The 22,548-nt window shown below is 42.0% G+C and overlaps 3 protein-coding genes, 1 long non-coding RNA gene and 3 other non-coding genes across 12 annotated transcripts; 1 reads left to right on the top strand and 6 right to left on the bottom strand.

Moving 5' to 3' along the window:
- Positions 1 to 357: 357 nt before the first annotated feature.
- On the bottom strand, positions 358 to 5,824 carry kctd14 (potassium channel tetramerization domain containing 14). Of its 3 annotated transcripts, none has more exons than XM_011482175.4 (5): positions 5,635 to 5,824; positions 2,425 to 2,649; positions 2,213 to 2,347; positions 890 to 1,208; positions 358 to 742 (listed from the first exon to the last, which is right to left on the bottom strand). In XM_011482175.4, exons 1-4 carry the CDS (start codon positions 5,686 to 5,688, stop codon positions 897 to 899), a joined length of 726 nt encoding a protein of 241 aa, XP_011480477.1. In that variant the 5' UTR covers positions 5,689 to 5,824; the 3' UTR covers positions 358 to 742; positions 890 to 896. The 3 variants fall into 3 exon arrangements, with proteins under 3 accessions (XP_011480477.1, XP_011480476.1, XP_004075225.1); XM_011482174.4 differs by having other exon boundaries at positions 358 to 789; XM_004075177.5 differs by having other exon boundaries at positions 358 to 1,208.
- Positions 5,825 to 5,954: 130 nt separating this feature from the next.
- rps3 (ribosomal protein S3) lies at positions 5,955 to 11,601 on the bottom strand. Its single transcript, XM_020708002.3, has 7 exons — positions 11,477 to 11,601; positions 10,497 to 10,627; positions 10,259 to 10,352; positions 9,760 to 9,854; positions 6,587 to 6,774; positions 6,314 to 6,517; positions 5,955 to 6,029 (listed from the first exon to the last, which is right to left on the bottom strand). Exons 1-6 carry the CDS (start codon positions 11,504 to 11,506, stop codon positions 6,318 to 6,320), a joined length of 738 nt encoding a protein of 245 aa, XP_020563661.2. The 5' UTR covers positions 11,507 to 11,601; the 3' UTR covers positions 5,955 to 6,029; positions 6,314 to 6,317.
- LOC144981589 (uncharacterized) lies at positions 6,017 to 13,455 on the top strand. Of its 2 annotated transcripts, XR_013647191.1 has the most exons (5): positions 6,017 to 6,275; positions 9,734 to 9,891; positions 9,971 to 10,383; positions 12,911 to 13,247; positions 13,317 to 13,455. It is a non-coding gene; the product is annotated as an uncharacterized LOC144981589 (long non-coding RNA). The 2 variants fall into 2 exon arrangements; XR_013647192.1 differs by lacking the exons at positions 12,911 to 13,247; positions 13,317 to 13,455 and adding an exon at positions 11,201 to 11,481 and having other exon boundaries at positions 6,018 to 6,275.
- On the bottom strand, positions 6,123 to 6,274 carry LOC111948542 (small nucleolar RNA SNORD15). The gene has a single exon (XR_002874555.1). It is a non-coding gene; the product is annotated as a small nucleolar RNA SNORD15 (small nucleolar RNA).
- On the bottom strand, positions 6,996 to 7,145 carry LOC111948541 (small nucleolar RNA SNORD15). Its single transcript, XR_002874554.1, has one exon. It is a non-coding gene; the product is annotated as a small nucleolar RNA SNORD15 (small nucleolar RNA).
- LOC111948543 (small nucleolar RNA SNORD15) lies at positions 9,933 to 10,080 on the bottom strand. Its single transcript, XR_002874556.1, has one exon. It is a non-coding gene; the product is annotated as a small nucleolar RNA SNORD15 (small nucleolar RNA).
- On the bottom strand, positions 12,453 to 22,126 carry LOC101173484 (ras-related protein ORAB-1-like). 3 transcript variants are annotated; one of them, XM_011482173.4, is made up of 8 exons: positions 17,741 to 22,126; positions 16,194 to 16,264; positions 15,893 to 16,121; positions 14,979 to 15,051; positions 14,811 to 14,906; positions 13,561 to 13,656; positions 13,361 to 13,492; positions 12,453 to 13,134 (listed from the first exon to the last, which is right to left on the bottom strand). In XM_011482173.4, the coding sequence occupies exons 3-8, from the start codon at positions 15,904 to 15,906 to the stop codon at positions 12,904 to 12,906; spliced, it is 642 nt and encodes a 213-aa protein (XP_011480475.1). In that variant the 5' UTR covers positions 15,907 to 16,121; positions 16,194 to 16,264; positions 17,741 to 22,126; the 3' UTR covers positions 12,453 to 12,903. The 3 variants fall into 3 exon arrangements, with proteins under 3 accessions (XP_011480475.1, XP_078785901.1, XP_078785900.1); XM_078929775.1 differs by having other exon boundaries at positions 16,194 to 22,126; XM_078929774.1 differs by having other exon boundaries at positions 15,893 to 22,126.
- Between the last annotated feature and the right edge of the window lie 422 nt (positions 22,127 to 22,548).

Genomic DNA, 22,548 nt, shown 5'->3' on the forward strand with positions numbered 1-22,548 from the left:
GGTCTTCTGTCAGTTGCTAGAGTTCAAACCAAACATAGAGAAGCTGCATTCAGCTTCTAGGCTCCACAGATCTGGAATAGACTAGCAGAAAACCTTAGATCAGCTGAGACACAAAAGTCCAGGTTAAAGACCCGCCTGTTCTCAGCTGAATTAGATTAGATTTTATCTGCACTGTTACTTTTAATATTTCTCTTTTGAAATTTTAAAAATATTTATTTTGGTGATCCCTCCTTTAATCTTTCTATAAAATGTTTATTTTAATGTTTTAAGTAAAGCCCTTTGAATTGTGTTCATAAATAAAATGTGCTGCACCGATAAACTCGACAGACGATCATGAAATCAAAGAGAAAAATCGGATTATTTTGTCCTAATCTTTATTGAAAAATGAGTTCAGGCTGCATCTGCTGAAGGAGGAAATTCTGATTTTCGTGTTTTATCGTGGATGAGCAGAGCCAGAGGGGTGCAGTTGTCCTCTCTGCTGACCCGTCTTGTTTTTCCCCGTGCTGATCACACAGGATGTGGTGGCGTGCTCCACCTTGTATTGTGGTGAAGTCACAGCGGCCCTGCCATCCAGCGCGTTCGCCGCTTGCACCTTTCAGTTTCCCTTCAAGCGGTTGTTGGATTAGCCAACATTGAGAGTTTGACGCAGGACTCCGGTCCGAATCAGAATTTCCCCTCAAAGCTGTGAAAACTCTCAGCCGGCGTGACGGCAGCAGACGTTACACAGACAGATGCTGCGAAGCTGCAGGAGGGAAAGAGCCGTCCGAAAAGCTAGAATATCTGCAGGAACTTAAGACACAGTTTCACACCCACATGAGTGAAAACAGGCAAACTTTGTACTTTTGATAACCCCTTTCATCTGAAGGGACGATGTGTTTTCTGGTCTCACCGCCTCATCACCACCAGGTGAAGGTGAGTTTGTAGAAGAAGTTGTAGCTCCTGGACAGGAACAGCCTCCCTGTGACGTGAGGCTCGATGCTCACTCTGTAGCCCCGACGCTCAATGTCCATCTTCACGCAGTCCAGCAGGTCTTTGACAGACGGCGTCGCCCTCCACGGCCCGAACGTCACTAACGAGTCCTTGTCCGCCTCCAGGTTGTTTATGGCGTTGTCGTGGAAACCCAGGTCCTCGTCTGTCCGCAGCACGCAGATCAGGATGGAGGAGTGACGCGTGGCGACGGCCTCGGCTCTGGCGATGCGGATCAGCACCTGGGGGACAAGAGATCGGATGATGCAGAACCACCTGAGCTCATATGGCGCAGATTTCCATCGTTTCTGCTCTCCTCCAGTCTGTGCAGGTGATGAAACAGGGAGATCCACGCTGCACCTGCTGATTTCTGCCAGAAACCTCCTCAGGAGGTTCTCACAGGTGGAGCCGCGGCTGAAAGGTTATGCAATGCAGTCGTCTCCGGTGAGCACCACCAGAGCACCCCCAAAGAAACGTTGGTTCTTAGTTAAAGCTGCAGACGGGTCTCCTCTGTGGAACACCTGGTTAAGCCCCATTTATGGTATGAGAAATATGTTTTCCTCATTTGACCGTCCCCTGAGGGAGCGGTGAGGTGCATGTTTGGAACCATTTGGTGATTTAACCCCCCAATCCAAACCCTAAATGCTGAGTGTCAAACAGGGAGTCATCAGGCCTCATTTTTAGAGTCTTTGGTTTGATTTAACTGTGGATTTGAACCTAGATCTTTCCAGTCTCAGGTCAGACACTCTACCACTAGGCCATTGGTTGGTTTTCCATTGGTTGGCAGCTAAAGGCCAACTCAGGGAAGGAATCAGTTTTCTTGACATTTATCTGCGTGATGATCGTCACACCTGAGGCAAAGATTGTGCTGGAACGTAAGGTGCTTCTGAAAAGAGCAAATGGAAGAGGCCAACAGAGGAAAACCAGCAAAGCAGCCAGAGGAGAAGAGCTGAAGATGTTCCAAACACGGATGGCTCCAGTCTCCAGTAAGGTCCTGCTTCATCATCATCCGAAACCAGAACGTTCCCAGTCAGTTTAAGAGGACTCGGTTTGGTGCAGAACTTTCTTTTGATCATGAAAGGTTCGGATACCGACTCAGGCTGCAGAGTTCTGGTAAATAAAGTCACCTCAGCATCAAAATAGTCAGAGAAAACATGGTGTTTTTATGATGTCGCATGGCGGTGACATCAGTCCATAAAGAGGCGGAGCAGAAACCCAGAATGATGGGTGGATAGGTGCAGCTCACCTCAATGTTTTCCTTGTAATGTGGGACTTTGGCGAGGAACTGTTGCCTCCCCACCAGCTCCCCGAACAGCGGAGGGGTCTCCTCCAGCCGCTTGATCAGTGGTTTGATGTTGTAGTGAACCGCCTCCCTGTGAACCTGCAGGAACAGGGACTTCATCAGAATCTGGATCCCCACATCACTTAGAAGTCTGGGACTTTGGGGAGGACTCAGACCTCCAGGATGTTGGCGGTGGGGAGCTGCTCCGACCTCAGGAACTCCAGAACGGCTCCAAAGTGGGAACCGTCGCGGTCGATGAAGTACCGCCCCTGAGGGTCGGTGCGCAGCTTGGGCGGAGCGCTGAACAGCTCTGCCAGCTTGGAGTCAGGGTGCTTTCTGAGCATGCTCAGTGAGGTGCTGAACAAGTGTCCCCCAACATTTAGGTGGACAACAGAAGAAAGCTAAAGAGAAAGAAAAAAAAAACCCATCAGTGATGTGAATGTGGGAGAATGTAAGGATGAGAGGAGATTGGTCCAAGTAGGTCACCATGACAAAAACACCTCCTTCTATGACATCTAAACACCAGAAACCACGTCCAGTTGTGCAGACACACAGCTTATCTTGACTTGTGAGTGGTCAGGAGCTACAGGAAGGTGCAGTGCGTGTCACTGACACACATGTGAGTTTACACACGCCTTTGAAGTCGCTCTCATGCGCTCTCTGGTCTCATGTTGCACAGATTTTGGAGTGTTGCTTCAGTTTCTGTTTCTGCACGGCCCTCTGCAGGACCAATGATCTTCAGAAGATCTGCTGATAACAGTCCTGCATGACCCAGTTTTACTGGAGCCGTAGGTTTACATTTTCTGATAGACTTTCAATGCCCTCTGTGCCCACTTCCCCTGGCTGCACCCCCCCCCCCCCCAAACTGCTCTCCTTCACAGCTGAAAGTCTCCAACCTCAACGTTCTTGCACTGTATTTCACTGTCTAGACTCATAAACTGTGTTTTTGAACTTGTGCAGCATCTCTGGGGGCATTTAGATGCAGAACCCACTGAGATGCCCCCGCCCTACACAGATGTGTGGCTGTTCCAAATACCTATTCCAGCGATGACCCTTCAGCACGACAGCCAGCCGAGCTCAGCGCAACAAAACTGCAGCATTTCTGCAGCTCGTACGCTGCAAGAACACTGCAAACCAAAGAGCATCTCCATGAAGTCGCATCACTCTGACAAACAAACACGAGCGCTCAACACTGATATCTGCTTCCGATTGGAGAAGCGGGGACATAACCACACTCGAGCCCTCTTCACATTATTTTATGACATTTTCATCGTCACTAAGACACTAGCAGACGGCTTCAGGTGGTCTGCAGTGTACAAAAACACACTTTAACATATTCTCCTCAAATGCAGACTTGGAATCCCTGAATGAGAAGCTAACTTCAGTCTGTCTCATTGACTGTAAGTGAGAACTGGACCGAGTGACGTTCATCCATAGAACATGGTTCACTTCTGGCAACCAAATGAAGTTTGTGACGTTTGGTGATCTGGAAGCACCTAAATGTCCGTTTCATGCACACAAAGCAAATCAGCCGTTTAGTTTGTTCCTCCTTCACTAAAATTCAGTTTCTTAGCTTTAAGAATATTGTGTTGACTTGCAGCTCTGTGTCGTTCTAGAGTTTTCCTTGTATAAACACAGCTGATGGACCAGACCAGCAAGTTCCCACAAGTTTGTTTTTTATAGCAGTCTGCAAATACGCAGATGATCCGCTGATTACCGGTTGACGATGAGCAGAGAAGGGCAAAAGCCACGGCCTCCGTTTATTTCTAACGCCCCTCCAAAGCCTCTGATCTCGGGGGTGACGCCAGGACAAAGGAGATTCTGATAAATCGCATTTTGCTTTTGCTCAAAGCGTTGGAAGGAAACCTTCACTGGATGTGGTTTTCAATCTTTGACGTGTCAAGTTTCACAAATCTACAAAAATAAAAGAGGTCACAACCAAACCTGAGAAAACTGGTTCATTATTATTTGTGTTGTTAACTTTTTTTTTTTAAATATCCTATAACTGTTTAAAGGAACATGAAGTGAAACAAACTGACAATTATTAAACTGTTTCAAATGTTTAAGTAAAAAAGTGGCTGGAAATTGATTCATTATATTTTGATTGGTTTATAAAAATAATAAATGAAAACGAAGAGGACTGCTGCCATTGAAAATATAGATTTAAATTAATTATGATTAAAGAAAATGTCACACAAAAAAAATTAAAATTATAATTAAAGCCAGTAGGAAACACATTTAAAAAATGAATATTGAAAACTGTAATAAAAACACGTTTTTAACACATTTCTGAGTCAAATTTATTTTTAAGATAAACTATATCGTCTGACAGAACATGCAAATAAAGCCTCATTGAAATGTAATTCTTTAACTTTTTTTTTTACATTTTGAGGATTTAATATATTTATAATGACATTTTCAATACTTTTAAATAATAGATGTTAATCTTTGCTTGTTTTTTTAATGGTTTTCTTATTATTTTTCTGACATAGTTATAAATGCAAGCAGCTGGCCACTTTGGAATTTCCTTCAGTATTAATAAAGCTTCTATTTTAAAATCTAAAGACTGAAGGTATTAATAGTCTAATACTTTGTGTTTTAAAATAGATCTATGGCAAAAAGAAGTGTGAGCACACTAAATTATCTGTCCACAGAGGGGTCGTTTCTTTTCTTTATGGTTCCAGTTTTAAGATCCATCAGGTCACGTGCTTCTGAAACTGACTTACGGGAGATTTTTAGTTTAATTTCTTAACTAAACCAAATTTTATTCTCATTAATCAAACTTTTGAACACAGGCACAAATGAGAGTTTCATAAAAATGATCTAATTTTACCAGTGTTTTTTTTTAAATATAAAAATATTTATAGATAAATAATATCACATGTATAAAGTGTTTCAGTTAGACTAATGAGGCTAAAGGTTTAAAACCTTCACCTGAAAATTGATTGAGAGGACCGTTAGTGACATTCCTGAAACGTTTTATCTTATTTTTCTTTGTTAAAAATTGTAAATCCTGATTGTTTTCTTAATAAAAACGGGAAAAGATAAATGACAGAGAAATAATAGAAATGAATGTAAAAAAATCAAAAGAAAGAATGAGTTAGGCACGCGACAGCCAGGACGGGTTTGGAACTGTCACGCGGGCTGAAGCGCCCCCTGCTGGTTCAAAGCTGCACCTGCCGGTGAGCGGTTCGTCAACAGTTCTGCATCTGTCGGGACTTGAACTTTAGTTCGAGGTTTCTTGAGTTACGCGGGGCTAAATTTCTACTTTTGAACCAAAAACCCGCAGAACGGAAGCGAGAACCGTCAATACAACGAGGAGATACGATCGCTGTTCGGCGGAAACTGTCAGAGTCTGAACGGAACCGTTAACGGCGTCTTCTTACCGCGAGCGCAGAGGAAGCGGGTCTTTCCGTTGACTTATAGTCCGGTAGACTCATAGCGACTGCATGAAAGTGCTGGAGGCTCTTTGCTGAAAGCAGGTGGAACCGAAGTTTTCACAGGTGGAGAGGAGTGGGCGTGGCTTCAGCATTACCCGGACCCACGGATCTGGCGCTGACGTCACTAATGCAGAGCTGCAGGTCTTCCAGAGTTTTACTTAATTTGTTTTACCTGTGAACACCTGCACTGATCTTCTTAAACACCTGAGCGCTTTTGTTTCATGGTTTTGTTTATTATGGGATGGAATAAAAACACCAACATTAAATGTATTTTCCAGATTTTATTGGTTTTGTACACAAAAGTCACAGACTCTTCTCCATCCAGCAGAACCGTGATCGACCTGCAGAACAGAAGATCCAACGTTAAAACCAAAGATGGAAAAAAGGGATTCTAATCAGCTGCTTTATGGGACCAGAACACGTCTGATCTGGACCCTTCTCAGACAAATGCCTCAGTGTCTTCAGGCAAAAAGGCCCCGCCGTGTTCTGATGACCTGAAGCGGACCCACAGAACGTGGATCTGGACCAGGAGCCACCAGAACCAGGCCGGGGTGTGTTCCGACTCGTCATCGTCTCATCACTGAAGGGTGGGTCTGACGGGGACACGTCTCAGGGGGCGTCTTACCCTCCTATGCGGTGGGGACCGGGGCTCCCTGGGGCATGACGGGCACCTCCGGCTTGGCCCCCTTCTGCTCAGAGATGGGGGCGGTGGGGAGGCTCTCCTCCTTGGGCTCCACGATGCTGACGTGGTCAGGGAGGGGCTTCTTGGGGCCGATCTTCCCACTGGGGTCCCAGGGCAGCATGATCTTCACTTTGATGCCCAGCACACCTGAAAACCCCAACAGTTAAAAAGGAGTCTCAAAGAAGATGATGTCACGGGGGGGCGGAGCTCGCTTACCCTGCCTCAGCAGGACGTGGCGGACCGCTGTGTCCACATAGTAGTTGACGGGGTCTCCGCTGTGGATCATCAGGCCGTCCACAAACTTCATGGACTTGGCCCTCTGACCCCTCAGCTTGCCGGACACCACCACCTCACAGCCCTTGGCGCCGCTCTCCATGATGAACCTCAGAACGCCATAGCACGCCCTGCAGGAGGGGAGGAGTCACAACACGGTCAAATCTGTCCATCTTTCTGCAGTGGATAGAGAAATAAAGTTTTTCTTAGATACAATAGAATCAAAATTTATTGCTACATTATAGATAAATCCACAAACAGTCACCTCACACTGAATATCCAATATTTTAATTTACTCTAAAATATTTGGTTCCTTTCAGCCTCATTCGTGGAGGACAAACTTAACGTCGACCCTTCTCAGACAAATGCCTCGATGTCTTCAGCTGAAAAGGACCCGCCGGGTTCTGATAACTTTTGAGCAGAACCACAGAACGTGGATCTGAACCAGCAACCAGAACCAAACGGAGCCCTGATCCGACTCGTCATCGTCTCATCACTGAAGGGATTTGCTGAACTCCTTCAAAGTAAACACCAGGAGGGCGTGTGGGACCTAAAGGTGCATAGATGCCGTCACAAACATCAGCAGGTGTCATGTAAAGCCACAGAACCCCGCCCACAAACGGCGCCGTCTGTAAGCCAGTTGCAGAAATGAAGGCACATCTGGATCTTTTATGTTTATTTCGTTGTTTCTTCCTTTAATTTTGCATTACGGTCGGGAGAATCAGTCTCCTGATTGGAGGAGCTACAGAGCGAGCTTTAAACAGGATGAACGCTCCTGCAGTTGCCATGGGAGACGTGAGGTCACTTAAAACAAACGGACAGACTGGAGACGGAGAGTCCATTTAAGGCGTGTGCTCCTGAACAGGTGGTGTCACCGCCGCCTACAGCTCTGCTGGAGTCTCTCTGCAGTCCAGACATCCAACCGGACTTTGTTCATATTTACTGAAGGAGTCTACAGATGCTATGGCTGTCCCCTGTGACATCATCGAAACAAAGCCCAGAGCCTTTACCGCCTCCAACCACTCTTTCATCTACTCCCCCACAGACCTACTGAACCACCACCATGCAGATCAGACCACAGTCTCGTGGTTCTGCAACATCCACTGGAAACCCTGTAGGTCCGACTCTGGGATGGCCAGAATACTGATGGACCGTCTGCCTCTTTTAACACGTTTCTGCACAGACCACACTGTAAACACCAAAGAGGTTCGCCGCCACTCCAAAAAACCACGACCTGAAGGTCCTTTACCTCAGAAGAGCGAGCAGATACAGGATGGTCTGCACTCGTTAGTGTTGGTTTTCCATAATCTTTCACTGGATTTCCAAAACTACCAGAGACACACTGAACCATCCGCCTTTGTCTGCCTCGCTGTCAAAACTGCAGCCGCCGCATCAGCGACTGTTTGTGTTGGTGTGGAAGAAAACTGCAGGAACGTATGGAAGCGGATCACATTAAAAAGAAAGAAAAAAAGTTTATTTTGTTCTAATTTTCGTTCTAATATTTTTAAGAGCTACAAAAGCAAATAACCAACATCTGCTCATGAAAACTATAAGATGAGCTGCAAATAAGTAGAAAAGCCACATTGTGTCCGTGTCACAGACATGATCCGATTGGTTTACGTGTTTGTCATCACCAATCCGTTTTGATCTTTTGCTTTTTTTCTCAGCTGAATCTGCACAACAGCTTATTTGTAAATAGGTTTACTCATTCACTGCATGGTTATATCTTATATTTAGTGTGAATGTTTCAGATATCTGGTAAATATCTAACCCTGTCTTTTATTTAACCTTCAGGCATTTAGAGCAAACAGCAAAGTAAACATCAGTGTCCAGGGAAACCCATTTCTTACTGAACATATTAAAGTTAACCCCTTTAAATCCTTCCTTCCTCATCCACTAACAGAGTAAAACGTGAAAACGCATCAGACAAACATTTGCTTTTCTCATTGACTCACCCCAAATGATCTCAAAAACATCGCAAGAACTCATTAACTCCACAGAAACCCCTAATATCAATACTCTCTTAGAATGAACCTGCAGGTTGTGGACGTATCTCTATCTCCAAAAATGAGTGATTTCAGAAAAAATGAAAGCAAAAACTAGAAAAAAAAAGGTTAAGTTGGCCACACCCACAACATGAGCATCATTCAGGGCTTTGTTGTTGGGATTGACACAAACTAACCAATTCATACAGGTCAATCCTTCAGACTTCCAACGTTTTGCTCTGTAATGTTTGTAGGAAGAGCAAAACAGAATTGTGACGAGCACAAACAGACACTTTGTGGCTTTTCTTATAGTTTTCACGAGCAGACGAGGTTAGAGTCCAGCCTGTTTGGTGTTTTTTTGCTTTTGTAGTTCTTAAAAATATTAGAACAAAGATCACAGAAAAGATTTGAACAAAGTTCACCTGTTTTTATTTTATGGAATGCAATAAGCTTCCATAGTAACGCCATCATGACCAGTTTTCCAAAAGTTCTGACTGGATTGTGCAGCGCTCAGCAGCTGTCGCTCACCGATCATGTGAGGTTCAACTTCTGAGGTTAGGTTAAACAATTTCAACTAGAATTTCAGCTTTAAGTGTTTTTTAAAATGTTTATAAACCCAAAATCTTTAAAATGTCATGACTTTTTCAAAACCTTACAAAAGACCTTTCAAGGGTTAGAAATTACATTTTTTAAATCCCAAAACTTTCCAGGTTGTTCATGACCTCAAAGACAGCTTGAGGAGAAAGCCAGAACACAACAGCACCACACCTGAAGTCTGAAACACCTCAGACTGCTAACAGACTCCCATAATGCAGTGCGGTTACAGGGCGCTTTTACAATTCTGTCTGATGTAACAGGATGATGTAAACCTGAAGACTCCACTTCCATCAAATGGAGTTTTGGAGAACACAAGCAGATGTTTGGAGCAGAAGCAGATGTGTCTTTTATTTTGAAGATCCAATTATGAAGTTTGCAGGCAAGATTTGAACCGCACTAATTTTTTTCACGGAAGCGTTTTGTTTATTCTTACTATAAATATACTTTTTAGTGCAGTTCTTTTTTCCCTCCATTCTCAAACAGGCTCTATGATGGTTTGTACTTTCAGAGAAGGTCATCAGCAGCACTGCTTACCTCCTCACAGCCAGACCTCCCAGCAGCTTGTAGCGCAGAGACTCAGCCTGAGCGATGGCGCACAGCCCACGAGTGGCAACTTTCTCAGCATAAAGCTAGAAAAAACAGAACAAGACGTCGCTGCATCTTCAGGTTTGCACAGAAACGACTTCAATGATGGTCCGTCCGTCCACCCTTCTCAGACAAATGCCTCTTGTCTTCCTGTTTAAAGGACTTCCTGATCTGAGGAACGGCAGCGGGTCCACAGAACGCAGACCCGAAGCAGAACTCACAGACCCAGATAAAGTCCTGCTCTGTCTCGTCATCGTATCATCACTGAAGGGGATCGGGTGGGAAAACAAACTACAGGAGTGACTTCAACAACGATCCTCAGTTATTTCAGCCGGAGGATCTGCCGATTACTTCTGCTAAAGACTTTCTATAATAATAACACTGTCTAACCCACTGATTAGGGATTACAAAAGTGAATCTAAACAGCAAATCCTGTAGGTTGTCTCACCTCCACGCTGCCCTCAGGAAAACCGAACCTCTTCTGGACCACAGCGGTCAGCTCTCTGATCCGACGACCCTTCTCTCCGAGAACATTCTGAGTCCTGAACAAGACGGAAACATTTAAGATCACGGGTGAGAAACTGCTGCGTTCTTTATTTAATAGCTAAGACAGTTGCCTCTGAACCTGACGCAGAGGCTCGGAGTGTAAAAGTCAAAATTGTTTTAAACATTGATCCAACACGCACCTTGTGGCCAGGATGATGATCTCGGTCCTGGTTGGAGTCACCCGCACCTCCACACCGGAGTAGCCATCTTCAGCCAGTTCGCGAGTCAGAAACTCATTCAGCTCGGCTTTGAAAATACCGTCTGAGACGAACTGTTTCAAGACACCAGAGGGAGGTTCTGCTCATTCATGGGAGTTTTGACAGACACGAAGTGCTCAGAAATGAAGAAGATAGCATCAGTTTATCAAAGTCATTCAAAGCCAGAATATTAGTAGACAGTGCAAATAAATGAGATCTTAAAGAAAATGTGCCTCTGCCATGTTATATAAAAAGGTACAGAAACTACCAACTGTGACCCTGAACCCAATAAATCTGAGAAAGAAAAGGCAAAATATATAAATGACAAACTAAGGTAAGCCTAAATTACCATCAATAGCCTGATATAAATGATGAAATCTGATTCTAGCAATCAGGCATTTGAAGTAAAAAAATATGGGCTAATTAAAGAGTCAGTAGTACTATTAACAAAAATGAGTTTTACCTAATTTCTGCTTGGCTTTAATGTATACCTAAACATGATGATGAATTTGTGGCTCCAAAAATAGTTATTTAATTCCCCTAATCTTTGTAGTGTATGAGTACATGTGGCTAACTGACTCGCATGCTAGCAAAGCTAACATAACAAATATTGTCGAAACAGATCAAATTCTTCTTTTTATTTGCAGACTCTGGTTTATCCGCCTGGAAACCAGCCGTCCTGACTTTACGGTGCGGGTTAGAACCTGTTCAGACCGCTCACCGGTCCAGTCCCCGGCTCACAGAGCCATGCTAGCTAACGAAATGAGGGAAGCCGCAGCTCCAGCATCTGCTATAATCCTCCTCGCAAGGAACCACAACGGGCCGGGTAAACACCGGGACTGAGGATTAAACGTCTTATCCTTTATAGAATGATGTTATTTTCGTGATATTCAGCGATGAAAGAGAAATATAGTCCCGCTAACCTTCCTCTTCTTAGAGATTTGCACCGCCATCTTCGAACGGGCCGTGGACAGGAAAGGACTCTGCCAGTAACCGGAAGTGAATTTATAGGAAATTGTCGTTTTCCGGTGACGCAATGTCCCAGCTTCTTCTGGAAAATGTAGTTTCGACAACAAATAAATAATCCTAAAGTGTATCCTGTATTTTATCAGCATTTAATAACTTTCAGCTGCACTTATTAACAATATTTTTACTGTTTCCATGTTTTTGAAAAATTATTTAAACACGCTGACATTTAACAAATAATTAATATTTGACCTAAGGTTGTTTTTGCTGTATTTTTTCTGCATTTATTTAAAATGCAAAACTACGCAAAGTCTGCATATTCCTTTTTGATATTTAAAATCAGTTTTGTGGACATCAATTACATATTAAAACAAAAATAGTTTTACTTGTTTTTTCTTAAAATGTTTTAAGCACTTTGCACCACTTTAATATAAAAAGGTGCTTTCTAAATAAAGTTGGATATGTTGTATATGCTGCCCTCAACAGAGAAGCCTGTATAGTTTTCTAGACATTTTTGTTATAACTTCTTTACAATAACGACACACAACACAATGCACAACAACTAACCTACGATTATATGTTTATAACCAAACACATTTTTGCACAAGTGCTACTTATTTTTTCCCCTGAATATTGATCCTTGCTTAGGTTAAAATAAAACTAAAATATTTTATTGATAAGAAAAATAGTGCTTTGATCATTTTTTTATTCTACATTTTTTTCGTACAATTCAGGCTGTTGATCTAACGAAAAAGGACAACACGTAGATTGAAAAATTTTCCTTTCAGTTGTTAAAAGTTGTTACATGTGGAGGTTTGGAGAAATTCCTGAAACTTGGTCCTAAAAGCTCCACTTCTATGACTTCCTTTTAACCTCATATCTTATGAAAGCCAAACATTTAACGTCATTTCAGATTGAGAACCTTAACCACGGTTCATTTCTCCAATAAAACAATACTTTATTACCTGTCTTTAACATATAACACCACAGTTTTTGTACAGTTTTTCTTAAGATCCTAATGATAGAGAGGGGTTTCTCCAGTTACCATCCAGCCACATTTTAACGATTTAATATCACAGATTTCAACTTTATTTTATTGATTTTAACAGCAAAAGAAGTAAAACACAAAAAAAAATTCTTCGGGCAAGGAAATACATCCTGGATAAAAAATGGTGATGACCGAGTCACTGATGACTAATTCAACATCTTTATGTTATTATCTTAAAAAATAAAACCCATAGTTTTTTATTTGGCTCAATTATTGTAGGATATATGTTTTCATCAAATATTAGTAACAAAATGAATTCACTGCAGATTTATTAATATTTTTTATCTTAAAGAGCAAATATATCAAAATATTCCTTTCGGTTTATCTGTCCACATCTCAACAGCAGTTCCTGGTATCCTGCGTTGGTTTATCCCCTCCTAGCCACACGGGGGCGCTGTTGATCTTGGAGCCCTGTGCTCTGGAATCATGGGTCCCCTGCATGCCTCCCCCCTCACTGGCCAGGCGACTGTGAATCTCAGAGGCCATGGTGAGGAAGGCCTTCTCCACATTGCCAGAGCTCTTGGCGCTGGTCTCCAGGAAGGGGATCTTCAGCGAGGACGCCAGGTCCTGAGGGCAGAGGGCTGGTCTTCAGACGTACCAAACGGTTTCTGGCCCCCCCTTCAGGAAGGGGGCGGGAAAGGCTGTAGTAGAGTTCACAAACCAAAGGCTCTTCCATAAATGTATTTAGATCAAATCAAGACGTTTCTGTGGTCTACTAACATCTAAAAGGTTTTTTGATCTCCTCACAGCCTGCGATGACGGCTCTGAAGGATGCAGCTCCTCCTCCACTTACCTGAGCCGTGGCGGCATCCACCACCTTCTTACTGACGAGGTCAGACTTGTTCCCCACCAGCAGCCTGGAGACGTTCTCACAGGCGTACCGGTCTATCTCCTCCAGCCACTGCCTCACGTTGTTGAAGGACTCCTGCAGAAAACAACAGCTCTGACCGCAACGTTCGAAGCTCTCTCCAGCTCTGATGGAAGCGCGCTGACCTGCTCTGTGACGTCATACACAATGATGATACCGTGAGCTCCTCTGTAGTAGCTGGAGGTGATGGTGCGAAACCTCTCCTGACCTGCTGTGTCCCACTGAGGGCGTCAAACACACAAAAGCTCACATTTCTACAGTTTAAAAGAGAAAAAGTGTAGTTCACCATCCATCTTTTTTTGTGCCACTTCAGGCATTCAAGGGATTTCCATCATGTCTCAGGTGTTAACTTTCACCTGCTCCATCAGTTTGGAGGCACAATAAACTGGATTGATAATTTTCAGTTCTGTTTGTAGTTGAATGAGCTGAAGGGCAAAAGGAGAAATGTAAAAAGGAAATATGTTTTGTTTTTTGTAAATATGAAATGTTTTTTTTGTTTTGGCCACATCGCAGAGGAGAAACGTATTTCTTCACGTGGGTGTGCTCTCAGGCACAGAGGTTTGCATGTAAATGTAAATATGGACTTTTCAGGTATAAAACTGATGTTGTAATGCATTTCCCAAGCGCCTGCAGCTACGCGCCAACATGAATGACTGGGAACTATTGATGATGTCTGAACTGGAAGTCACTAGCTATGTCCGAATTCCGGCCTTAACTACTAAAAAACTTTGTAGTCCAGGACTATGTAGTGGACTGAATTTAGCAATTCAGACGCCACGCTCACTACTTATTTTTATTTTATAACTTCATATGACGTCATCGATTTCACTAAGTTAAAATCTCATTGATATGAGCGTTTTACGGCGATTATTTATGAGTCCACTGAATTCTGAAGATAAAAACGTTGATGGTTTATCAAAAAAATACATTCAAATGCTTTTTTTTGGCAAAAATGGTTCCGACGCAATGCATTGTGGTCTATATTCGCCAATCTAGTGAGTATCGATGCACACTGGTTTTATGCAGAGACTTCTGGGAAATTTCTAGGACACTGGATTATGGAATTGTAGATTAGAAAATGGCGAACAGGCTATAGAGTGAGTTCTGAAGAAATTCGGACACAACCACTGTTTTTCGAAAACTCTCTGTTTTTAGGGCTACCCGTGGGGGTATGGGAAGAATTTGGATTTGCCCCAACAGTTGTCTGGGGGGAGTGGGGATGGAACAGCCGATCCTTTGATCATTGGGTGACCTGCCCAACCACCCCAGCCGTCATGGTTACCCCTCGACTGAGACGCGTTCAATGACGTCATTCCCAAGAGGAATGGCACCAATTACACTGGTACAGCAACACCACGCAGCTCGTCACTCTTACAATCTGCAGCTTCACGGTCTTCCCATCCATATCGATGGTCCTGATCTTAAAGTCCACCCCAATGGTGGAGATGTAGCTCTCGGTGTATGTGTCGTCCTAAAACACACAAAACAATGGGAACGTCGAAAAGCCAGCATGCAGGTTTGTGCACATTTGGTTAATTTTTACCGCAAAGCGCAGCAGAAGACACGACTTCCCGACCCCAGAGTCTCCAATCAGAAGAAGCTTGAACAGGTAATCACTAGAAAGATCAATTAGAAAGATAAATGCCAGGAGTATGTCTTCATAAGTTCACTGAAGCTCATGGTACGAGGCAGGTTTGGGTTTTAGCTGTGGAGCAGATGCAGATGGACATCACTTTAGACAATGAAAAACAGGAAAAACCAATGTTTTTGGATAAAACATCTTAACTCTGCAGTTATCCTGATGTTTTATGGGAGTCGAGAGTTTTGATGTGAGGTTGCAGTCAGGACATACATTCTGCCCCAATAGCCCCACTTGGGACAGAAGAGTAGATCACAGAATATTCCACAGAGCTGTCAGAGAGCACACGGCAAAAACATTTGGATGTTTTTGCTTATATTTGGCATTTAGCTTGCAGGTTTATTTTCTCCCAGCCTGCTAATATGAACCAAACTACATTTCCCATCATCCACATGGTTCCAACACAGATATTTTCTTAAGAATATACAGAATATATATATTTTTTATTGCCTGGCTGTCATAAAGTTACAAAAAAACACATAAAACAGGTGACAGTGCAGCAGGAAAAAATAAAAATAAGAAAAGGACGTTTTAAAGAAGAAAGTTTATCTTCTGGCTGTAGGAAACAAACAAAAAGCAAGTATCAGAGGAAGCTTTTGTTCCAAAGCCTGAGATGTTAAATGTTGAAGATTCTTCGGCGTTTAAGGACAAACTTTTGTCTCTTTAAGGTGTTTTTAAGTTTTACATCCTTATCTTTTAGAAAGGCATCATCAGGACTTTGAAGGCTGCACATCAGATCTTTCAGCAAAGCAGAGGAAGACATTTTGTGTCTGCAGCTACGCTGTGGTCGCTTATAGAATACAGAAAGAAGCACTTACTATTCAGGATTCATGATCCGTGACGTCTGAACAGTCAAATCCCAAAAGTACAGACGGTCAGATGGTGTCTGACTCGGTGATCCTGTCCTCTGGCCAAAGGAACGTCTTTGTGTACTTTGGAGTTACCTGCCTTCTGAGCCGAGCGAGGAGCAGTCTGTTTCAGATGCATCATTTATTAATAAAGATCAGCTCAGGTTTCACTGAGGACAGCACCTGCAACCGTCCGACTCTGAGACACACAAAACACTCATTACTGTCCTCGCCTTAGCTGTTTTCATCCCAGAGAAGCTTCAGAGCTGACCTTCATCGGTGGCTGTGTGGTCTGCTGAACGCCAGGAGTTATCCAGCCAATCAGGACTCAGATCATCAAACCTGACCGAAGAATTTAAACAGTTTCGTTTCAGGAAATAGACTGCACCTTTCTAATGGAAACCCGACCTGTGAGCAGTTCCATCTGTTTTCAAGAATTTCTCAGGCCTGTTTTTATCCTGAAACTAACCCGGTTACCACTTTCAAGCAACCTGAATTCATCTTCTGTTTTTGTTCTAATCAGCGGTACCATAAGATAAAGGTCTACTTTCCCAGATGAACCGTTCCGAGCCAAAGAAGTTTGACGCCAAGGTTTTAAACCAGTCTTTGAGAGCCGCAAACCAGATGTCTTTAAACATGAAGAAATCGACTAGCAGAGCTTATAACCCTCCTCGAGTGTTCGGGTCAGCACTGACCCCATCTTTGTTTAGTTTTTAAAGTTAATTAACGTCAGAACTTGTTTGTCAATCCTCATCTCAACAAAATGAATTAGTTGTTGTTTGTTTATCCTTGCAAACATTTACTTTTTGTTTTGATTTTTTCCGCTTTTTGTTTTTGTAACCCAGAGAGCTACCTTCTAAAATATATTATAAAAGTTAGATTATAAAAGTAATCAAGTAGATGTAAAAGTTTTTACATTTTACATCCTTAACGTCTGCCTGTTCTTGTGACACATTTCATGGCTGACTTAAGATTCGGGTCAAAAGACCTGTAAACAAAAGTAACAACGTTAACGGGGGGGGGGGCTTAAAGTCAGTTTGAGCATTTGTTTGTTCGTTCATTTTGGATAGCAGCAGCCAAATACAGTCAAAAAGAAACAAATAAATGGAAAAAAATAGGAAAATTATGAAAGTATAAAGGAACATATTTTTCAACTGCAGTGGCCATATTGACCTCGTGGGCTCTTAAAGGTCAAAAGGTCCAAAATAGATTTTGAAGGAGACAACCACACACTACTTACTACACACACACACACACACACACACACACACACACGCACACACACACACGCACACACCCGCACACACCCACACCCACACACACACACATTCACATGTTTTGGATTTTTCTGGCTGCTGTCCCTGGTGTTGGAGTCAAAAACTCCTGGCAGAGCCCAAAAGCCCTCGAGGGTAGCGGCCCCTCCAGAGCTTTAAAGCGCTCCACCTCCATCCTTTCTGTCGCTGACTTTTAAAAAAGCGGCTCCATAAACAAACTACCTTTTAGTTGTGTTGTTCCACTTTGTGAAACATTTACAAAGTGGTTCAAGATCTGGAATAACTTTTCCTCTTTTATCCCACGTCTCCAGTTTTTTTTCTTCTCTTTTCTTTTGCTTGTTTCCTACTTTTTATTATCCATAACAAGAATAAATGCTGTCTTCCTCCTTCATTCCAGCTCTCTTCCTTTGTCCCAGTTGCTCCTCTTTTCTTCCGTCTTCTGATATCCTTCACTCCTCTCTTCTGTCCTTATCTTTTTCATTTCCATATTTCCTCCCTCTGCTCTTTTTTCAGGACAAAGTGAAAGTGATCCAGTTTTACTCACCCCCGACTTCACTGCCTGACCCCCCCGGTCACGAGAACAAGTAGAGGGCAGAGGATTGTGGGACGCGTGATGGCTGAGCAGCTGTGATGGGGTCAGAGGTCGGCGGTCCTGACGACGGCCTGTTGCCGGGATAGACACGGCGGTGTGGTGGTTGCCAGGGCGGCGGCGGCGGGGCTTTGTGCCGCTCCTGACGGCACAGAGAGATGGGAAAACTGGGGGAAGGGACCAGGAGAAGAAATAAGATGAAAAAAGAAACTGACAATGAGGGAAGGTTAGAGAGCAAGAGGAGGGGTGGGAACACAGAGCAGAAAGAGAGGAAGAATAAAAAGTCTGCGCTGAGAAACGACAGAAAACAAAGGAGAAAATCAAAAAATGAGAGGCAAACAGGTCAGCCCATCACTTCTCTCTTCATCCATGAAAGACAGATAATTATCTATTTATCAAGCCGAAGAAATGTCACCTCGAACAAAAAATATTCTGCGTTTATGAAGTCGGTATTTCAAAACAAGAAGATGAAATATGGTTTTCAATAGGATTTTTAAAAACTGCAACCAATAAAGTAGGATTGTCATGTGTTCCCGTAGCAACATCAGCAGGACATTACAACAAAACCCCAGATTTTACTTCACATTAAATTCAGAACACTTAAAAAGAACAGACATTCACATTGATGGGTTCAATTTCTGTTGTTTAGTTTATGTAATTCTGTGGTTTATAATAAAGAAAATGCCTTAATAAGCTCATAATGTCTCATAATAGTGACATTTTTACTTTCACATGGTTATTTTCCCCCAAGAGCAGAACTTCTTACTCTGCAGGTTTTTTCCTCCTTAAATTCTGGAAAACGACCCTGAAAATGACCACGTCAAAGTCAAAGCGGGTGGCAGAGCATCACTGTGTCTCCCCCAAAGCTTTATCAGCATGACCCTGTTTGAACCCTAAAACACCCCTGAGCTGTAGATTCCGAAGAGGTTTCATCGCAGACAAAACTCCAGATACAAAGACTGATGTTTGCAGAAAGAAGGCCACTTCTCAAAGTACCCAGGACCTGTGGGTGAGCAATGTCATGTTAGCTTCAGCTACAACAAATGAAACAAAAATCAATTCAGTCAGAAAACCTTTTTCCTGATTATTCCTAACTTTGAGATAAAAATGTAATATTTTCATAATTACGTTTGTCTTTCGATGTGTGACGTAATGAAAAATTAGAAGGGACAGTTTCTCTGTTAACTTGTGTTGGGAAAATACTTTTTGAATAGGATTTTTGAGGTCAAATTAAGAGTTTTTCCTTCCATTAGGAACGTTTGACGCAGCGTGATCGGCTGACGGTCTACGCTCTGGTTTGTAAATCTGCTGGAGGTGGACTTTTGCCTTGCATCAAGAATGAAATTCCAGTGTTTAGGATGAAATCTGGACTTTTTCCATTCAAAAAAGACCAAATTTACTGCAGTTTTTATGCACCCCAAAACATTGATAATAGGTTAATGCAGAAGGCTTTATTTTAACTAAATGATATTAAAACCTGCAGCTTCTTCTAATCTTTCACGTATGATCCTTTGATTTTATTTTCCGCTTTAACTGCCAGCTTTACCATTTTATTCAGACAAAATGTCCCAAAGAAGCAGGTTTTTCTCATTTATATTCCCTCAGTTTCAGCTCTCAGTATGTTACAGCTTTGGAGATCATTTAAAAACACAACCGATGACATTTTCTGAGTTTGAAAGAACAAAATAACAAATAAATGATGTTTGATAATTTAAATAATCCCAAGTACAGGTGTGTTTTTTTTTTGGGAGAGTAACCAGTTAAATAAAAGCTCATTTTCTGGTAAACGTCCTGACTGACTTCAGCTTCACCAGCGCTACAGTTTGTTTTAAAGTTGCACAGAAAGATGATCAGGTTGCATTGAGTGTGTTTTGTGTTCTTGCGTTTGTATGTTTTAAAGACTCGTCTGTATGAAGGAGAAGAACCGGTCATTGTTTGAATCCCTGAGTCCTGAGGGAGGCGGGATAAATAGGTGCTTTTCACTATTCAGTCACAGAGTCTGTCATGCTGGTTACCTCTGTGAGCGTTTTTAGCGTGTGCTGTAAGCGTCTGTGAGCATTGAAGACATGTTACCTATAGAGCTCTGATGTCATAGAAACATTTTGAACATAGACGCACTGTTTTACTAAAAAAACAAAAAATGTACCCTAAAAGAAATAAAAAGATAAATATATTTGATTAAAGTGAAACAAAAATGTATTTGTAGCTGCAAACAAAAATGCACCTACTGTAATTTATCATGTTTGTGAAAAAAAAGTATTTTCTGTTGAGACCATTAAAAAAAACGTTTGTTTAAATTTTTTAAAGTTGTTTTTCTGTTTATAGATAAAAATATATTCAATTAACACATTCTGATGCAGATCTAAAGAGTTCTCTTTTTAATAAAGACTTTTCAGTTTAAAGAATAAAATGTTTTCAGAGTGTGGGCGTGGCCAAATCTACGTAGTTTCCAAAAAAATAGGTTTAACATTTGTATTTAACATTTGGAATAAATTCTTTTTGAAGGCTTGCATTTCTGTTATTTTGTATGTTTACCAATCAGAGTTTTTATTTAACTTTTACATTTAGATTTATTATCTAAATTTAAATTACAAAAGAGGTTTATACAAATATACACCTTGTGTGTTGCCATCAATTACTCAAATAGTTAACATGTCTCTTCAATCTGGAATATTTCCAGAGGCCTTAAAAACTGCAGTCATTAAACCTCTCCTGAAGAAAAACGGTCTTGATCCCACTGTACTGAATAATTACAGACCTATCTCTAATCTGCCATTTTTAGGAAAAGTCCTTGAAAAAGTTGTCTACCAACAGCTCACTGATTTTCTCTTATTAAACAATTCATTTGATGTTTTCCAGTCAGGTTTTAGACCCCATCATAGCACAGAAACTGCTCTTATCAAGGTAACCAACGACATCCGCCTGAACACTGATGATGGAAAAGTCTCTGTCTTAATCCTGCTAGACCTGAGTGCTGCCTTTGATACTGTTGATCATGGGATCCTTTTGCACAGACTCCAAGACTGGGTTGGCGTCTCTGGATCTGCCCTAAGTTGGCTCAAGTCTTATCTAGAAGACAGGAAATATTTTGTTGAAATTGGGAGTTGTGTCTCAGACTACATGGCCTTGACTTGTGATGTGCCCCAGGGATCGATCCTGGGACCTCTTCTGTTCAACCTCTACATGCTGCCACTAGGGCAGTTAATACGCAGTAATAACATATCTTATCACAACTATGCAGATGATACTCAGATCTATGTGTCACTGACAACAGGTGAATATGGGCCGGTGGATTCACTCAACCACTGCCTCCAACAGATCAGCGCGTGGATGCAGAACAACTTTCTCCAGCTAAACTCAGACAAGACCGAAGTTATTATTTTTGGCCCACAGAAACAAAGAGAAAGAGTCAGTAGCTACTTTCATTCTCTGTGTCTTAAACCCTCAAATCAAGTCAGAAATCTAGGGGTAATCATGGACTCTGACCTGAACTTTAACAGCCATATCAAGTCAGTAACATCAGCGGCATTTTACCACCTGAAAAACATTGCCAAAATCAAAAACATAATCTCAAAGCGAGACCTGGAGATACTTATTCATGCATTTGTCTCCAGTAGGTTAGACTACTGTAACGGCCTGCTCACCGGCCTGTCCAAACGAGCTGTAAAACAGCTTCAGTACATCCAGAATGCTGCTGCTCGAGTCCTGACCAGAACCAGGAAGTATGATCACATTAGTCCTGTGCTCAGGTCTTTGCACTGGCTCCCTGTACCTCAAAGAATAGACTTCAAAGCAGCTCTGCTTGTGTACAAGTCTCTCCATGGCCGAGCACCAAAGTACATCTCTGACATGTTAGTGCCATATGAACCATCTCGTACTCTGAGGACCTCAGGGGCCGGCCTCCTATTGATTCCCAGAGTCAGAACTAAACAAGGGGAATCAGTGTTTCAATATTCTGCAGCTAAAATCTGGAACAGCCTCCCTGAAGTCGTAAGACAGGCCTCTTCTGTGTTCATGTTCAAATCTAGACTTAAAACATTTCTGTTTAGCCGTGTATATGACTGAAAGGTCCTATCTGCACTTTTATTTCCTTTCCTTCCTTTATTTTTAAATCAGTTTTCATTTTTTTTCTTTTCTTTTCTTTTAAAGTAAATTTTATGTTGATTATTTCTATGATGTATTGTGATTTTAATGCATTTTTCTGTTTTGTGAAGCACCTTGAATTACTTTGTGTATGAATTGTGCTATACAAATAAACTTGCCTTGCCTTGCCTTGCCTTGTGTGTCCGAAGCTGCATGACCCCCGGTAGTAACAGGAACATGTCCTACAAAAGAGGAAAGTTCTGCTCAGCTGGACTGGACGGATTAAAAAGAAAATCAAAATTAATACAAAACAGAATAAATATTTCATATTTATGGTGTACATTCTTTACATCAAGATGTAACTTTTATTTTTTCACATTTGATATTCACAACATTTATATTTCCTTTTATAGTTACCACTGAAATGACATTCATGAACCTGTCCAGGAGTAGACTGGATAGGCTCCAGCATCCCTGTGACCCTGAAAGATAAGAGGTGGGTTTGGAGGATGGATAAGAAAACGAATTTCGCTTCAAATGTATTCTGACGTAACATTGATGACACATTTGAGGAAAGTTGTTTACTTATTTTTATTTGCTTAACATTCTGAGCCTCATTAGAAACAACATTGAAATCAGGAAAGGAATTTAAAAGTCAAAAACAAACAAGCTAAAGTCAA

Source organism: Oryzias latipes, chromosome 13, assembly GCF_053564925.1.
Source record: "Oryzias latipes strain Hd-rR chromosome 13, Olatipes_Hd-rR_3.1".
In the NCBI taxonomy this organism is placed as follows: domain Eukaryota; kingdom Metazoa; phylum Chordata; class Actinopteri; order Beloniformes; family Adrianichthyidae; genus Oryzias; species Oryzias latipes.

Excerpts from the sequence above, each read along its gene's own strand:
- kctd14 (XM_011482175.4), bottom strand. The coding sequence starts at position 5,688 with ATGAGTCTACCGGACTATAAGTCAACGGAAAGACCCGCTTCCTCTGCG. Across the intron at positions 2,650-5,634 it reads CCGCTTCCTCTGCGCTCGCG|CTTTCTTCTGTTGTCCACCT; the intron begins GTAAGAAGACGC and ends CTTTCTCTTTAG. Across the intron at positions 1,209-2,212 it reads ATTACAAGGAAAACATTGAG|GTGCTGATCCGCATCGCCAG; the intron begins GTGAGCTGCACC and ends CTTGTCCCCCAG.
- rps3 (XM_020708002.3), bottom strand. The coding sequence starts at position 11,506 with ATGGCGGTGCAAATCTCTAAGAAGAGGAAG. Across the intron at positions 10,353-10,496 it reads ATCATCATCCTGGCCACAAG|GACTCAGAATGTTCTCGGAG; the intron begins GTGCGTGTTGGA and ends CGTCTTGTTCAG. Across the intron at positions 9,855-10,258 it reads TTCCTGAGGGCAGCGTGGAG|CTTTATGCTGAGAAAGTTGC; the intron begins GTGAGACAACCT and ends TGTTTTTTCTAG.
- LOC101173484 (XM_011482173.4), bottom strand. Across the intron at positions 13,657-14,810 it reads AGACCGTGAAGCTGCAGATT|TGGGACACAGCAGGTCAGGA; the intron begins GTAAGAGTGACG and ends TGACGCCCTCAG. Across the intron at positions 13,135-13,360 it reads TGGATGCCGCCACGGCTCAG|GACCTGGCGTCCTCGCTGAA; the intron begins GTAAGTGGAGGA and ends CTCTGCCCTCAG.